The 17,184-nt window shown below is 45.9% G+C and overlaps 1 protein-coding gene across 4 annotated transcripts in view; it reads left to right on the top strand.

Annotated features, from left to right (window-relative positions):
* Positions 1-2,540: 2,540 nt before the first annotated feature.
* TMEM260 (transmembrane protein 260) overlaps positions 2,541-17,184 on the top strand; it is a 36,253-nt gene continuing 21,609 nt past the window's right edge. For 2 of the 4 annotated variants that reach the window (XM_027662617.1, XM_027662619.1), the window contains exons 1-3: positions 2,541-2,725; positions 8,292-8,323; positions 9,132-9,283. In XM_027662617.1, coding sequence (XP_027518418.1) covers positions 2,551-2,725; positions 8,292-8,323; positions 9,132-9,283 — 359 coding nt within the window. In that variant the 5' untranslated portion in view covers positions 2,541-2,550. Of the gene's footprint in view, positions 2,726-2,777; positions 2,874-8,291; positions 8,324-9,131; positions 9,284-17,184 lie in introns of those variants that run through there. The other 2 variants (XM_027662620.1, XM_027662618.1) reach the window with 2 other exon arrangements.

Below are 17,184 nucleotides of genomic sequence, written 5' to 3'. Positions count from 1 at the left end.
TTTTTTTTTTTAAATAAATCACCATGTGTAGCACAAGGCCATCTTTCACATGCTTTCCACTTGCCCCTGTGTTGGTTTTTTTTTTTTTTAAACACTTTTTTTTTTTTTTTTTTTAATTGCTGTTGAGCCCATGCTCAAAACTTTGAGACATCCTGGAGGGTTGCTCTGCAGCGAGGTGAATCTAACTTGGGTTTGGACAACTCCCAACTTCCAGAGCAGGGATGAAAATGAGCCAAAAAACACCTTACCTGTCTCTAACAAAACAAAAAAAAAAAGGGGTTGCATGTCCTTCTTGTCTTGGTTGGACCCCTGGGTCATGGTTGGTGAAGAAAGGGGAGTAAAATCTCACGAATTAATAGATTTCTGTTTACAGAAGAAAAATGTAAATGCCCTTTTCAACATAAAGTGTGTCTGTAATCCCAGCCTTTGAAATGGTGGTGGTTATTCAATAAGATAAAGGCTGCTGTGAGCCTGCCCTACCACACTACAGCAAAGTACTTTGTCACTGGCACCCTAAAAGTTCCAGCTTCTGCATGACAAAGATATAAAACAACTTGCAGGACAATTAAAGAACAGTTTGTCCTCACCATATTATTACCAGCCATTCGATATTCGCCTGCAAATTGCTGCCTCCCCCATCAATATAATTGTAATCAGCCCCGGTGAACATTTGTCTTTGGATGCCTTTTCCGAGGGGAACACAAAGAAAGAAAAATACTGCAAAGAAAAAAGCCACACTCCGGATAAAGAGCCTCGCCACCAGCCTGCTTTCACACACAGGCTGCGCACTTTGCTGCTAAAATTACATTTTAGGAGCCCCAACGGGTGCGGGAACAATGACCCCGCTCATTTCCATAGTGACAATGGCTGGCAATGGAGGATTGCAACGTATCTTTTTCTTCTCCCCGATGAACCTCAGCCAACAACTGGCAGAAACCTGCCAACAAGTTGAGTACATTGAGGCTTACTCGGCCACCACAGAGCCTTCTGGGTGGAAGGAAGGCAGCCACGTGGGCCCAGCTGTTTGGAGCCTGTGTTTATACCAGTTCCTTCCAGCAACCCCATTAACTTCTGAGCGGGTCAAACTTCAGCTTCTTTTGCCATCTCTGGACTGCGTGAGAAGACCTTCCCTAAATTCATAGAATCATAGATGATTTGGGTTCAAAGGGACTTTAAAGACCATCCAGTTCCACCCTCCTGCCATGGGCAGGGACACCTTCCACTAAACCAAGTTGCTCCAAGCCCCATCCAACCTGGCCTTGGACACTCCCAGGGATGGGGCAGCCACAGCTTCTCTGGGAAACCTGTGCCAGGGCCTCACCACCCTCACAGGGAACAATTTCTTTATAGCACCCAATCTAATCCTGCCCTCTGTCAGTGTGAAGCCATTCCCCATGGTCCTGTCACTCCATGTTTTTTCAAACAGCCCCTCTCCATCTTTCTGTTTGACTCCCTTTAGGCACTGGAAGGTGCCACAATTAGGTCACTCCAGAGCCTTCTCCTTTCCAGGCTGAACAATCCCAATCCCCAGAGCCTTCTCCTTTCCAGGCTGAACAATCCCAATCCTCTCAGCCTTTCCATGCAGAAAAGGTGCTCCACCCCTCTGATCATCTCTTCCAGACTCACTCCAACAGGTCGATGTCCTTCCTGTGCTGGGGACCCCAGAACTCCCTCAATGCCCTTTTTGGCTTCAGATTGTGCATTTTGGGGGGTTTTGTGCTGCTGTTTCAGAAGAGCCCTTCAGCAGCAGCTTCTCCAGTCCCCAGAACACGACAGGTGTATTTTCTCAGTCGTGTCAACCCTTAATCCTGCTCTTTTTTTCCCTTAATAAATGCAAACCTAATTTTCTAACGTCTCCACTTAGATCTAATCCACGAGGCTGTTTATTATCCTCGTTACCCTCTTCTACACCTTTTTTTCATTTGTATTCAAAAGCCTCTCTTTAATCTGCCTCAATTCTCCAGGTATGGCCTCGTCGCTCTTTTGTACAATCCCATAATGATTTCCACGGATGTGTTTTAGTCCTCTATCGATAGGTCTCGGGATGCTATTTGCCTTCCTTAACTACTCCCGCAGCGGGAAACGCTGCTTTTAATATTCCATACGCTGACACCTCCAATCTTTTCCCTCACCAGCATCTCGTGCTGGTGAAGGAAACCTCCACTTAGGGGTTAAAATCTTTATTATCAGTGCACTGGCACATTGGGGCTGGGGGGGGGGGGGCTGCAGCCTGTGCGGACAGGCTGGGTCTTGCACGTAGCACCCATTGGCACCAGCCGCAGTAGCACAAGAGGGGTTTGATGTGACTGAGAGCGGGCAAAAGGTCCTGATCTTCAGATACACATTTTGGCTGATGGCACGATCCCGGGAGGGCTGGAGGGGCAGGAGGCAGCTCCCTCCCTCCCGCCTCTCCGCGGTGGTTTCGCCCCGCCTCTCCGCCCCCCCTCCCCCGCACGGTGGTCCCGCCCAGCCGCCCGGCCGCACCCGCCCTCCTGGGCTGTACCAACTCCTCCATGCGGGGGGGGAGGGGGGAATGGATGAAGAGGGCGGATGCCCGCGCTGAGTCGCTTCAGCGCACTGGCGGCTCTCCCTGTTCCTATCAGAGGCTTTTGGATAACGGGAGCTTCCGGGAAGAGGCTCGGAGGGAGAGGGGAGCCGAGTGGCAAGGGGATGTCCCCCCCCTCCGCGGGGCGGTGGAGTGGCACGGCCCGGCCGAACCCGGAAGGTGGCGGCGCACATGGGAGCGGGGGCCGGGACCGGGATCGGGACCGGGACCGGGACCGGGGCGGGAGGAGCCGCCGGGGCGCTGGGCGCTGCCGTGGCCGCTCTGTACGCGGCCACGCTGCCGCCCGCCCTGCCCGGCGGGGATGCGGGTAACGTACCCAGGGCGGCGGGACAGCCCCTGGGGCCGGGGCGGGGGGTCGCCCCACGGGGAGGTGGCGCCCTGGGGACCCTGGCTACGTAGGGGCTGCATCGCGGTCAACCTTCGGGGCGTGAGGTCGGGGGGCGTTGAGCCTTTAGGGGTTGAGCCATTACGGCTGGAGCATCGCTGTCACCCCATAGGGACGGGTGCGTCCTTGTCACCCCATAGGATTTCTGTCACCCTATAGAGACTCGTGCATCAGTGTCACCCCGTGGGGTTGCTGTCACCCCCTAGGCTTGCTCTCACCCCATAGCGTTGCTCATCCCACAGGCGCTGGTGCATTGTTGTCACCCAATGGGGTAGCTGTCACCCCATAGGGATACTCATCCTGTAAGGGGTGGTGCATCATTGTCACCCCAAAAGGTTGGTGTCACTCCACAGGGATGCTCATCCTATAAGGGCTGGTGCATCCTTGTCACCCCATAGGGTTGCTCTCACCCCCTTGGGGCTGCTGCACTGTTGTCACCCCGTGGTGTTCCTCACTCCTGAGGGACTGGTGAGTTGTTGTCACCCTCAGAGGGTTGCTGTCACCCCACAGAGTTGCTCATACTATAGGGACTGGTGCATTGCTGTCACCCCTGTAGGGTTGCTGTCACCTCAATAGGGTTACTCCCCCATAGGGTGTGGAACATCAGTGTCACCCCATAGGGATGCTCATTCTATAGGGTGCATCACTGCCACTCCACAGGGTTGCTGTCACCCCATAGGGTTGCTAGCTTCAGAGGGGTTGGTGCAACTGCTGTCACCCTTGTAGGGTTGCTGTTACCAATTGCTGCTACCCTGTAGGATTGTTGTCACCCCATAGGTTTGCTGTCACCTTATAGGTTGCTCACTCCAGGGGGGCTGGTGCATTGCTGTCACCCCATTGGGTTATTGTCATCCCATAGGGGTGCTCATCCTGTTGGGGCTGGGGCATCATTGTCATGCCATAGAGTTGCTGTTATCCCATAGGGACTGTTGCATCAGTGTCACCCCGTGGGGTGGCTGGCATTCCATAGGGTTGCTGTCACCCCATAGGGTTGCTCACTCCAGAGGGTGCATTGCTGTCACCTCCATAGGGTTGCTATCACCCCATAGGGTTTCTCCCCCATAGTGACTGGTGCATTGCTGTCACCCTATAGGATTGTTGTCACCCCATAGGGTTCCTTGCTCCAGAGGGGCTGGTGTGTTGTTGTCACACCCATAGGGTCCCTGTCACCTCAAAAGGGCTTTCTCCCCCATAGGGGCTGGGGCATTGCTGTCACCCTCATTGGGTTGCTGTCATTCTATAGGGTTTCTAACTCCATAGTGTTGCTGTCATCCCATAGGGCTGCTCCCCCATAGCAGCTGCTGGGTCATTGTCACCCCATAGGGTTCCTCACTCCATAGGGTTGCCCATCTCATAAGTTCACACCCCCCACAGTCAGTGGTGCAGTGCAGGCACTCTTTGGGGTGCTCACCCCAATGGGGTTGGTGCATTTGAACCTCCCCATGGGGGCATTTGCCCCACAGCACCACCGACACCCTGTATTGGGGTGTTCACCCCCCGGGGCGGGGGCACTGCCTGAGGCTCTCCCCGTGGGGTCAGTGCTCCACGTCCCTCTGGGGCTGTGCCCTGGGGCCACCCTGTGCTGCCCTGACCCTTTCCAAACTGTCTGTATTTGAGCTTTCCAGCAGAGGATTTAATCGGGTCCTCTGGCTGGTGACATCAGGAGGCAGATGTGCCACCCTACCAGATGTGCTGCCACTGCCCGGGCTGTCCCTTTCTCTGTCCTGTGCAGCCACAGCCAGTGCAGCAGTGAAACCTCTGGATCTGCCTGTCTGGAATTGCAGCTTCCACCATGTGATGATTTGTGTTTAGTGCTGCCAGTCCCACCCAGGTGGGACGGAATTCTCCTGTTTCGTCCTTCTGTGGTTTTACTGGTTTGTGTGGCCTTGCTTAAAAAAATACCTTGCTTTGCAATGTTGAACAGCTGGGATTTGGGAATAGGAGGGCTTGGATTTTTTTAGGGAATGTGTTTTTCCATGGAACAAGCGTCCAGGATACTTTCTTTCTTTCACATGCCAGAAGAGTGTTGGGTGGGTCTGTTTAACTCTGTGCCTCTTGGCCATCACTGGCTTCCAATCCAAGCTGTGCATGAAATTCCTTATAAATAAATGGGCTTTTAATGGATGCATGGATTTTACAGCCTCAATATGTGTGGAGAGAGAGAGAGATGCTGGCAAGGCTGGCCAGTAGCTTTTGCTTCTGGTCCCATGTTACTGACAGGGCTGTTTTTTCTCTTTCTGGGTGTGTCAGTTAATATGTGATGGTCGATATAGTTGCAGTTATTCCCATTTTGTCTGTTAAAGCTCTTCCTGATGGAAAGTCCATGTCTGTGGATGTGCAGGGTCCCTGTGCTCCGTGCTGAGCAAAGCCTTGGAACCTGGTTTTTAATTGTCCTTGAGCTTGGGTTTTCCCTCCAGGGCGCAAATAACCATTAGCACCCTTTACAAAGAGGGATACAGGTTCTCCCAGTGAGGTGATGGATCGATGCTGGGATTTGTTTTTTGCTTGATGTGAATTATCCCTGTAAATACAGCGAGCAACCAAACAGCACATGGGTTGACCCCACTTTCCCTGGGTTATTGTGGTTATTTTATCCCATTTTGGAAGCAGGAGGGGGGTTGCTCTTTCCCTAGTTTCCAAAGGCTCTTCCTAGCACAGCACCTGTGCGTATAGGAATGCACATATATGTATGTGCATCACTCCCCTGCCAGGAGGAGTCACAGGTATCAAGGACACCAACTAGGTGTGTGTCACAGAGAGATGCTCCAGGAGTGACCTGGGGTCACTGGCTGCTTTAACGGGCTTCCAGAACCCACATTAGAGGGAATTATATTAAAAGAAATCTCTTGGGATGGTGTCCTCGCTCCCTGTCTGTCCTTATTTATATTTATTTTTTTGCCTTTTCTCCTAAATCTGCTGCCTGGGGCTGAACAGAGATGGGCTTGTCCCTGCTGTCCCCTCATGCCTGTCCCAGCCAGCAGCCTCCCCATCACTTAGGTGTTTTTTGGGGGTTATTCCCATGTTTCTCATGGCTTGAGCAGCCCATGGGATGCTTCAGCTGGAGTCCCCTGGAAAGTCTCTGCACAAGGGGATTAAGTCGCCTGTGCCTGAGCACGGAACTCAAACTTGTGCCACCAAAAGCACTGAAGCTACTTGTGTGAGTAAAGACCAGCTTAAGGATTTGCTGGATCTGCTTTCAGGCAGGGAGCCTGGTATTTTCTTTTATTTTTTAAGCTATATGTGTATTTTTTAATTGTTCCCAAAGTTTGCAGTAATCCAAAAGTGTCAAAGGCAATCGGTATTTCCACTGGCAGCTCTCTCGTTTTATTTACTGTTACAATAAAGAAATGAGGGAATGCATTATAATTCAGAAACATGCACAGATGTTAAAACAGCTTAAAAAGGGTTCAAATAAAGTTAAAAGGAAAAGAACCCCAAACATTCTCTGTGGTGTTTCAGACATCAGCTCCAACCTTGCTGGGGATAAATCAGTTTTCAGGCAGCATTAGGGCCTGTTTCCTGAACACCTTTATTAGGGAATCAGTCTGGACGGTCAGAAATGTATTTACATCAGGAATCATAGGTATCCTGAGTTGGAAGGGACCCACAAGGATCATGGAGTCCAACTCCTGGCCCCATGGAGTTGGAGGGAATAAACCCTTCAATTCAAACTGGCATCTGAAGGTGCCTGAGGTCATTCTCTCTCACGAGAAATACATTGAAATCAAGTTTGTGGATGCTGCACTCTCCCTTTGTGTTTTGTTTTTTAATATTAGTACTCTTTACTCCTCTAGCCCATGGAGGCTGTAAGTGATGCCCAGGTATGTGGGTGGGAGATGGAGAATTAACCTTGTCCAAAGTAGTCAGTTTTCCTTCTGGTTTTCCCAGTGGAATCCAACAGGCCTACAGCCCAGGAGGTTATTTTTGCAGGTCTTATTACTTTTATTTCCTTAATTCTTACAAGGCAAAGTTGTGCTGTTGTCTTTCAAAGCTTGGCAGTGGCATCCACCAGTATTTTACTTCTGTTTTGGTTTTTTTTTCAGCTTTGTAGTTGGTTTGTGGCTTTATTGCTTTGGGGTTATTCTTGCCTGTGATGTGAACCAATAGCACAGTGATGTGCATGGATTTAATCTTAATCTTTAGCCCTTTTAGATGGACCTATTGCTGTATCCCAGAAGGACTTCAATGAAGGTGAAGCCATGCCTGGCTTGGGAGAAGTGTCCCAGCCAACAGCACTAATGCCAACAGCATCTTCCTTTTAAAATGCACCATTTACTGTAATGTCAGCATTTAAAGGTCCCATTTGTAGAAGCATCCTGCTTTGCATTGTGTGTTAAAGACATAATTGGGCAGAAATTTAAAATATTCTTAATTTAGGATTTAAAGCCATCAGTGCCCTTGGTTTGTGTCTTTGCCATCTAACGGTGGGACAAAGCTGCTGTGACCTTGGCACTTGCAAAATTAGCAGGACCAGTAAAACCTGGCTCTGCAAAATTGGATTATGAAATTTGAGGGAAAGAAGGAAAACCAGCGGTAATTTTTTAATTTTGTCCTCCCTTGGTTCGTCTCTGGATGTGTTGTGCCTATTGAATGTATTTATTATACGTCATTAGGGAGCATTCTCTGCAAAATGTTTCAGTAGCAAGCACTCTAAAAATGCCGGGTATTACTAATTATTGTGCTAACGTGGATCTTTTTGTGGCACTTATTTGTCCTGGTGTAAAATACAAATGAAATGCAAAATCTAAATGGTGTTTCTAATGGGATGCAGCATCCACTGACAGGTAAAAGAGTAACTTGCGAAGCAGAATTGCTTTTGCATCAGGGGTGAGCAGCATTCCCAAATATGTGGATGTAGATTTGCACAATTAGTGATTACATTTTCCCTCTTTAAAACTATAAAGCTGTTTGTTTTGGTTTTTTTTTTTTTTTTTTTTTTTTAATGAGAAACGACTGGGTTGTGGAAGAAACAATGCAGCTTAAGCGTTGTAAACTGTAGTGCTTGAAAGTTATTGAGTCAGTTGGTTTTAAATTAAAAATACACAGACACACAAATGTCTGAATTTTGAGTGTCTCGGGCCATTCTTTGCCCGAGCCTACCTATATTTTCACTTATCTGTTCATAAAAGTCTCGCGAAAACACACAAAAGATATTTTGTGCAATGACATCAGAGGGAGAAAATATTCTTAGAAAATTTCATGCTGTTAAATCTCCACAGATTTACAGTTTTATCCAGTCAAATTAATGCAAAACCCCAATGCAAGCATTTGGATTTTGAAAACTTTGGAGGAGTGTCATTTCCTAATAGTAATTATTGGTTTTACATTATTTTTTCACAGGGGAGCTGATCACAGCCGCATATGAGCTTGGAGTAAGTATTAGTTTTATTGTTTAATCAATGCTCTCATTAACAGTTTTAGGAATTAAGGAAGTTTAATTAAGCATGGAGTAAAGTAGATTAATTTATTTTCAAACCACAGTTTTTACTAACTTATAAGTACAGCACGCGACAATTTACTTCAAGTTTTAAATCCAATTAAACTAAATTATAAAGCAAAGGCTTTACTGTATATACAGTAGCTGGCTTATTATCAACCCAAATTTTGTATAAGCTGGGGAGAATAAAATAAATCGGGTTAACAATTTTAATAAGTTTTATTATTTAATAAACTTTATTATGGTGCATGATCCCTTTAGGCAAGACCTTAGGACTGTCAGCGTGGTGGTAATCCGATAGCAGTGTGGTCTTTCAACTTGCTAACCAATAAAATAGTTGAGAAGCTGCTTTTTAAAAAAAAAAACCAAAAACCAAAAAAAAAAAACAAAACCCCAAAAAAACCCAAAAAACAAACACAACAAAAAAAAACGCCTCCAAAAAAAAAAACCAACAGCCTTTTGAATGACCCTAATATACTGTGAACCCAAACAAGGAGCCCTTTAAGGCACGCTAATGAAACGTGGCACCTCCTTTTTCTCGCCGCCTCGTTATTATGGGCGAGGCGTGGAGCCAAATCCACTGAGGGAAAGAAAAAAATATTTGCGGACTTGAAACTGGTACCAAAAGGGTGGGAGAGGTGCCGCTCGGAGATCCCCCCTGGATCCCGGGGGCGTGCTGCTCTGCTTTTGATCTGGTCGAATTCCAGCCCTTTTCCAACCCCCCGGTGTCGGTCTGTCCGTAGGTCGCCCACCCTCCCGGCTACCCCCTGTTCACCCTGCTGGCCAAAGTGGCGATGGGGCTCCTGCCCGGCGGCTCCCCCGCCTCCCGAGTCAATCTCCTCTGCGGCTTCTTGGGAGCAGCTGCCGCCTCTTTGCTTTTTTACACGGTTTTCAGGTAAAGTCATCCGGGGTGTTTTGTTGTTTAGCGGCTCGGGACGTTTCCGAAGGCTCCCTCTGTTCCCCTCTGGCCTTCGGACTAGTGTTTCCCCCCCCTCCCCGTCCCTAATTAGTTCCTCTGATTAACCTAACAGCGATTTAATCTGAATTTGACCTTCTTTCTCACACAAAAGGTCCCCCCTTTATTTTTTTCCCTTTCTTTTCTGTTAAATAATAATAATAGCAATAATAAAAAGTGCGCCCTTTCCCTTCCACAGACGTGACAGGTTGTTCAGGCTCATTATCACAAATCACCACTCGGTTTAACTAACCAGAACTAATGAAGTTTGTCGTTCTCGAAAGATGCAGATGGTCTGTTTAAATTAACAGGATGAGCTTCACCTATCGGGAAACCGTGAACTTGGTTTAATTGCAGCTCCCGGCAGAGGCGGATGGGCAGTTGCCTGCCGGTGGTACCCAAGGACCAGGGAGAGCATCCCTGCCTTTCCCTGCTGGCTGCAGGCTGGGGAGATGCCCGAGTCCATCCCTTCTCCCCGGACCTCTAACCTTGGGAGGAAAGGGAACAATCGGGATGCGCACGTGGTCGGGGTTGGGGGGGAGGTGGTTTGTTAACCCCGCTCGTCTTTGATGTGCAAGTTCTGGCTGCTCTTAACCTCAGCCTGACCCATATTTGAGAGGATTATCACAACCCGTATAAACAATTTCTGATGTTCTTTTGCAGGGAAAATAGGGCACGTTTTGAGGCTGCAAGTGATATCGGGGCGCTCCGGGATGAGACGGGGGCGCTTCCTCACCCAGATTATTTTGACAAAAGCCCTTTTCTCCCACCCGTCCCCAGAGCTGCGGTCGCCCCTCAGGGAAACCTTCCCAAAGAGCGAGAGCAACCTAGAAATAAAAGCAGGAATAAATGGGGGGTGAGGGGCCAGATCCTGCACAACCTGAGAGCCCTGGGCTCGCTTAAACTTTGGTCCACAGGGTCCAAAATCCCCAAAATCCTGGTGCATCCTCCTCTGCTGCAGAGGAGTTGCTTTTTGCGCCCCACCTTTCGCGTAGCATCAGCTCCGAAGTGCACCTACTGGAGTTGCTTAAGTAATTCCTGAATATTTCCGTAGGCATTTAAAGTGATTGCTTTTACTGGTGGGTAATACATGTAATTAAGTCAGCATTATTTAATTTAATATCCTGTATTTTGCAGCGTATTTGGGGAGCTGGAAGTGGCGCTGCCCTCCCGTGCACAGTGCCCGGCGCAGCGTCGGAGCGCGACTCGATTGTTGTTAAAAACTCCTGCGAGGAGTTGCTGAAGGTTTTTAATATTTGGTTTCTGATTTCTTTTTTAATGATGGTTATTCCCATTATTGCAGTTACTGTGAAGCTCTGCCCCAGTTTTTAATTTGAACTGCAGCGAGACAGTTCCTTTCCTGCCCAGTTTGTTGCACATGAAATGATGCGATCGTCGCTTTGCAGAAATGAGGATACGGGAGACGAATGACAGGCTAAATTTGGGAATTATTTTGGGAATTACTTTTGCACTTCTAAAGGTTTAATTTTTTATTGTTGTTTTTGTTGTTTAATTGGATTTGGAAGACGGTGCTTCTGTCAAATTTAAAATTTGCATGAAGGAACGGGAAACCTGGAACCAAGAGATGATAAGAACTATTAGGACTTATAGAAATTATAAGGATCAATTATTCAGCCTGGCAAGGATTGATTTTTTTTTTTTTAAATAATTGTAAGGTCAATTTTATTTCCAAATTATAACATTACATTTTTCCTTTTAAGCACTTTAAAGCTGCTTTATTTTTTACAACATTCACTTGGCAAAAAAAAAAAAAATTACTTTTGTTGCCTTTTTATCTACTTTAAAAGAAAAAAAATATTATCAAGTGTTCACTGCATGAAGCCACAACTATCTGAAGGTGATGTGGTGTGTTTTTAACTGGGCTTGTTTATCCTCACGAATCCAAATGGGTCTATCAAATCCCCCCTCATTTTTGCCTCTAAATAAAATCAGCTGACGGGGTGACCCCTACGAGGTACCGGCGGAAAAATCAGCACCTGCTCCTCTTGCTGGCGCGAAACGTGGACGTTAATATGAAAATATGTAGATGTTAGGAGCACAAATAATTGATGAAGTACACATCCTTCGGGAGCAACACGGTTCAAGTGGCAAATCTCCCTCCTCAAACAATAGCCACCCTTCAGCGGGGAGGAAGCCATCTCTATGGAAATGGGGCCGACGCTGCCCTATTGATCGAGTGAAGAAGACATTATACAATGTCAGTTGGGTTGTTACAATTTCATTTGTCGTCTGACCTGAACTTAACCTCTAAAACCTTTCTTTTCTCCCCACCAGCCGGGCAGGGTTGCTGTTTACCCTCGCCGGGTTTTTCCAGCGTCCCCGGACAGTAAATCTCTCCCTTTTTTTTTTTTTTTGTTTTATTTCCCCATCGATTCTTTTTGTTTGAGTCGTTTCCCGAGTTTATTCCTCGGCGGGTCGGGATAATTTTGCTGCTTAAGGAAAGAGTCGTGGTTCCCTCCGTGGCCGGGTGGCATTTGGGATGTTGCGGCACGTGCGGGATTAGGATCGAATTTTTTCCTTAAACAGATTCCTCCTCTGCCAGGTGATGGCTGGCGGGATGCGCCGCACGTTTGTTTATTAATTTCATTATATTACAGTATATTATGTTATTCATTTAATTATATTTTTTTAAACCTGGATTGTTCCTCTTAAAGCAAAATTACGTCGAACCACATTGATGCAAAAAGCCCCTTTGTCAGTAATCCAGACTATTTCCGAGCGAGCCGTTCGCTCCTTTGAGTTAGTTCTCGAATATGGATTTTTCTTCCCCCTCCCTGCACAGTCTTAATAAACTGCCTGTAATTATCGTAAAATGGCATTTACAAAGAGTTTTCTCGGGCTGCTTGTAAGTGAGGCAAATAATTCATCTTTGCTTTGAAGGAGGGGGGAGCTGCTTTATGTTTTTAGGACGCAGCGAGCGCGGCTGTAGGATTGTTTCTTTAAACAACTATTTATTTGTTTTACTGTGGGAGGCAAAGCATAGCAAGTTTACAAAGTAAACCAATTATCTTCTTATAATATGATTGCCAAAGTGTCATTTTCTGCACAGGGGATGCATTCTTTGCATTCTCTGTTGCAAAGAGAAATAGGATGCTTTCCTCTGCTCTAAGTGCTTTTTCTTTTCCAGTCTATACCTTTCATAGTTTGACTGTTTTGAGGTATTTAAATATACAAAGCTGTTTTATTGCAGGGGCAGTAGCAGAGTAGGTGGTGTCATTGCACAAGTGCTTTTAGTAAGTTTTTGCCAGCTTTATTCTGGCTGAGTTGGACACGGGGTTTGGAAAAGGGGGAGAATGTTGCATTAAATTAAGCCAGTCACGTTTCTTCATTATGCTGTTCTGGGTATTGTATTAACTTTTGGACTAATACATTATACATATATATATATATATTTTTGTATGTATTTTATATATATATATCTATATCTATATATCTATATATCTATATATCTTCCCTGCTCCCTAAACCTTCCAGTCAACACGCTGTGGATTATATAAAAACCAGAGCCAACTCTTCTCCTACTGCCAACAAAAAGCAGCGTTAGTCGTGTTGCATAGTGAAATAATCAAAATTATTTTATCAGTTTGTCATCATCATAATGCTTTGGAAATGGCACTTGACCATCCTGGTGGCACTGAGCTTTCTGGCTCCCAGGCTGTGTGTCCTGGAGCTCTCGTGGGAAGGTCCCTAGGAAGGACCAGGAGGATGGGTGACCTTCATGGCCATCCCAGGGGGACCTCATGGCTGATGCTCCCTTAAAACTACCTGGTGCTGGGAAAAGTTGTCTTCTGCCTCTACTGAGTGAGGAAATACTCCATGTCCCTGGGGTCCATGGGTTTACCAGAGCAGGAGTTGTCCATGAACAGTTTGACCCCTTTTTTTTGTGACCATGGTTAGGGGAAGATGGAGGCTTGAGAAAGGAGCCAGTGCCCGCTCAGCCGGAGTGGGAAATTAAAAAATTGGGCTTTGAGGAAGGAGGAATCTCTTTGCAGGGCATATTTGGATTTTTCCAGATTACAGATTATCATAGATTACCGCTGTTGTAGCGCAGCAGGAGGATCTTGGGCATTTGGAAAACAGATGTGCTTCGTAATAAGTAGTTATAAACTTTTAGGAGGGAGAGAAGAAAGGAAGGCACTCATGTACTAATTAGCTTTTAAAATATCTCCTCTGGCCTCTGGCTAGTTGATCTTATGTATATTTTTATTTTTTTTTCCCACTTGTCGCCATAATAAACCGGCGCTGAGTTTAGTCTGTTTGAAGACATTACCAAATCTGTTCATTTGCATTTGGCTCTGAAGTAGGCACATGAGGCTGCAGTAACTCTGCTTCGTTTTGAAGGGAGGGGAGGGGGGGAGGAAAAAGCAGGGCAAAAAAACTCTTTTTTTTTTTTTTTTTTTTTTAAAGACTGAAGAGTCTTTTCTGACAGCTAGTCAGAGTTAGAATTAGTTCAAGGAAATGTTAATAATGCACTGCCTGGCTTAATCCCTTTGATATCACCAGGTATCCTCCTGTTCATGGGTTAATTGCTTTAAAAGCGGAGGCAATATTCTGAGCGGTGGGCCGCTTCACCTTTTCACAGCTGTTACCATTGAGTGACAACTAAATCCCATGTGTAAGATGAGGAAGAGCTCAATCTCCAATTGGGAGAAAATTTATGTAAACCGCAATCCCTTCAGAATGTGCGGAAGTCACAGACTTTCTTGATTTACTCTGCTTTTCCCAGAAAGCTCCATTGTTCCCTTCCCTAAGTCCCATCAACCCTTTGTAGCAGAATATCACAGCGGCGGCAGATAGCTTGAAATATATAAATGCTATCATAGCTCTGATTAATAGCGGCGCTTATGAGTCAAGTCTGATAACGGAGCAGCTCTCCACTCAATTTCAGATACCGCTAATGGAATCTGTCTCCTGCAATTGTAATGTGAGAAGGGCTAATTTGCCATGGAGCTTGGAGCTGTCACCAGCCGGGGATTGGGGGGTCAGATGGGAGCTGCCAGGTTTTTGCCCTGCAGCTTGTATCTCTCGCTTTGAATAGCGCAGCCCCCTGCCTGCCAGGGAGCTGATAGGCCGCCGGGGGGTTTATGCCACTCGTACAATAGCGAAGGGCTGCATGGGCTGACTTGGTAATTGTGAAGCCAGCTCATTTTTATTTTATTTTATATTTTATTCTATTTTTTTTTCCCCCTCTCTCTCTCTCTCTTCTCTCTCTTCTTTTTTTTTTTTTTTTTCCCTTTTTCTGCGGCTGCATAATTTCTAATAAGGGGTTTTAACAAAATGTCAGATTAGGAAAAGTTTCTGCAATTACCAAAAAAAAAAAAAAGGGAAAAAAAAAACTTATAAAACATTTAAATAGCTCGAGCCGGTTCCTACTGCGGGTTGGGGTTTTTTGGCTGCTGGTTATTACAGGCGCCCGGGATAAAGGTGTACCTATCTTCTAAGGATTGTGAGTCAAATAATGGGTTGAACTAATATACCCTTTCCGCTTGCAAAGACACCAGGAGAGAAGTTCTCATTTGTGATGGCTGGAAGCACAGTTTTTACAACTCAAGTGTGAGTGCAGGGGGATGTTTATTAAAGCTGCGCAGCCGTGTGTGCGTTTTATCGGTCTGTCATGAGCTGTTCCACTCACTGAACTGCTCTGGAATAGCTTGGCGTGGAGGCGTTGAATTTAATTACCAAACTTTCTTGGGAAGGCGCTGCTAGAGGCAGGCTCTGCTCCAGCATGGTGGTGGGCATCCGGGGGCGTGCAAGGTTTGAGGTTGGGATGTCCAGTTCCTTGCTCCCCAGACGAGTTCTCTTAGGGAGCTCGTCCCATCCCTGGTGTCCAGACCCACTGTGGACCCACCGAGGTCCTCACTGCCATCCAGGGCACCTCACTGCGGGGCCAGTTTGATCCTCCCAGTGAGAGTATCCAAGGTGACATGGCCCCAGGGCACAAGGGCTGGGGTGCAAGGTGCCTCTTGCATGTGCTGGTGACATTCACAGTACCATATTTACTGAGGGTACCAGCAGATACAGTATTATCCTACAGAGGTGGTGTCCTTACTTGGACACCTCAAGTCCAGAAGGACATACACAAGAGGTTGCAAGGACCAGTTCCCCTTTACCAAAATCCTCACTAGCTCAGCACTCCTTAACCATCTCTTCAGCTTGTGGTGTTTGGGTGAAATAACTGAAAGAAAGGGAAGTCAGGAAGTGGTGGCAGTCTCTGGCTGGGTATGGGGGAAGTGGTATCCCATGCATGTGGTGGGAGGTGAGGGTGCTGCCTGCTCACCCCCACCCCAAAAATCCCAGGAATCTGTGGGGATGCTGAAGTTGGGTGCTGAAGTCCCATTTGGCACAAAGGGCATCAATCAGTTATAACCAAAGTGCCTGTTTGATGGGGGTTTTTTATGGGGTTTTTTGCCTCTTTACTTGGTTTCTCTTCTCTCCTCGTGACCATAAAGACTCGACCAGGACAGATAAGCCAAGCCCTGCTCTCCTTCCTCCTCCTCCAGCGCTGGGAGCAGAGGCTGCAGGCAGGGCTTAAGTGGCTATTCATCTCCAGGTCCTTGAGGAAGAATAAAATCTGGTTTGCTATTCCCTGTAGTACCTGCACTGGCTCTTCAGCGCTGAGAGCAAGAGAAACTGCCTTTTGTCATTGAGTGTTTGTGACTAAGAGGCAGGAAAACCCAGAGGGATTGGTTTTTTTGGGATAATTATTATTATTATTTCGGTCCTAAACTCATGTTTGGATTTTTATTTGTGTTTTGTTTTTAAATAATTCTTCTATTTCAGCACCAAGGCAAATATGCATTTAAAATTTGTCCGTGGGAAGCATGGTTGTTGAATCTTCTACGTCCCATTCTTTTTAAACTACATTAAAAAAAAATTGTTTTTTAAATTAATTTATTAACAAGTGGAACTTATTAGATTCAAAATGTTAAATCTTTAATGCACTTGAAATAAGAATACATTCAAGGGATATGTCTTTGCTACTGCAAAGTGAAGCCACAGCATTGCAGAGGCAGAAGTTGCTGATGATGTACCTGGAGCCTGTGGACGTGTACAGGGAACCACTGACATCAGGGTCATCATCAACAGATGCAGGGAGAGACTGAAATTATAAAAAACCCCATTAATTAGTTAATTAGTGTGGATTTTAAAAAATCAGGAGAGTTTTTTCTTATTCCATGCCTAAAAAAAAAAAAAAGATGGAAGGCTGAGATCTGCTGCCTGTAAAGTTTTTGGAGGGAACAGAAGGCAGAAATAATCAGCTTATTTCACTAGGTACAGATAGGTGTTTGCAGTGTTAAATACATCAGCTTCAAATATAAACCATTCCAATTATCTTACTTTTCTTAATGAATCCAGTGCACAGAAGATTGCATTGGAGGAAAACATTTTAATTAAATTCCAATTCCCCCATCCATGTATGGCTTTATACCACTCATCTAATGCGTTTTTTGCAAATTATGAAATATAAAATGTCTGCCATTATTTTCTAAATAAAAAGTAAAAACGCTGCTGGAGTTTTTTGTTAAATCCACGTAGATGTAACCTGTGCTGTTGGGTAACAGAAAGTTTTATCAAACTTAGAGGAAAGGCTAAATTTTAAATCACAAACTGACTTTTTAGTGATTGGCAACAAATGAGAAGCTAAAAACTATAATGGCAAAAAAACCCCCCACATTAAAATTTTGAATTTCATTTTTCCTAAATGTTCCTGCAAACTCTTAATAAAAACCTGGAGGTAAAATAGTCATGATTAAGGCAAATCTGTGCTTCCTACATCCTTGGAGCTGAGACCCAACCACACATTCTTTCAGCTGCGTGCC

This window comes from Corapipo altera, unplaced genomic scaffold (assembly GCF_003945725.1).
Source record: "Corapipo altera isolate COAL_440 unplaced genomic scaffold, ASM394572v1 169, whole genome shotgun sequence".
NCBI classification, from domain to species: domain Eukaryota; kingdom Metazoa; phylum Chordata; class Aves; order Passeriformes; family Pipridae; genus Corapipo; species Corapipo altera.
This window is presented reverse-complemented; position numbering and strand designations above follow the sequence as displayed.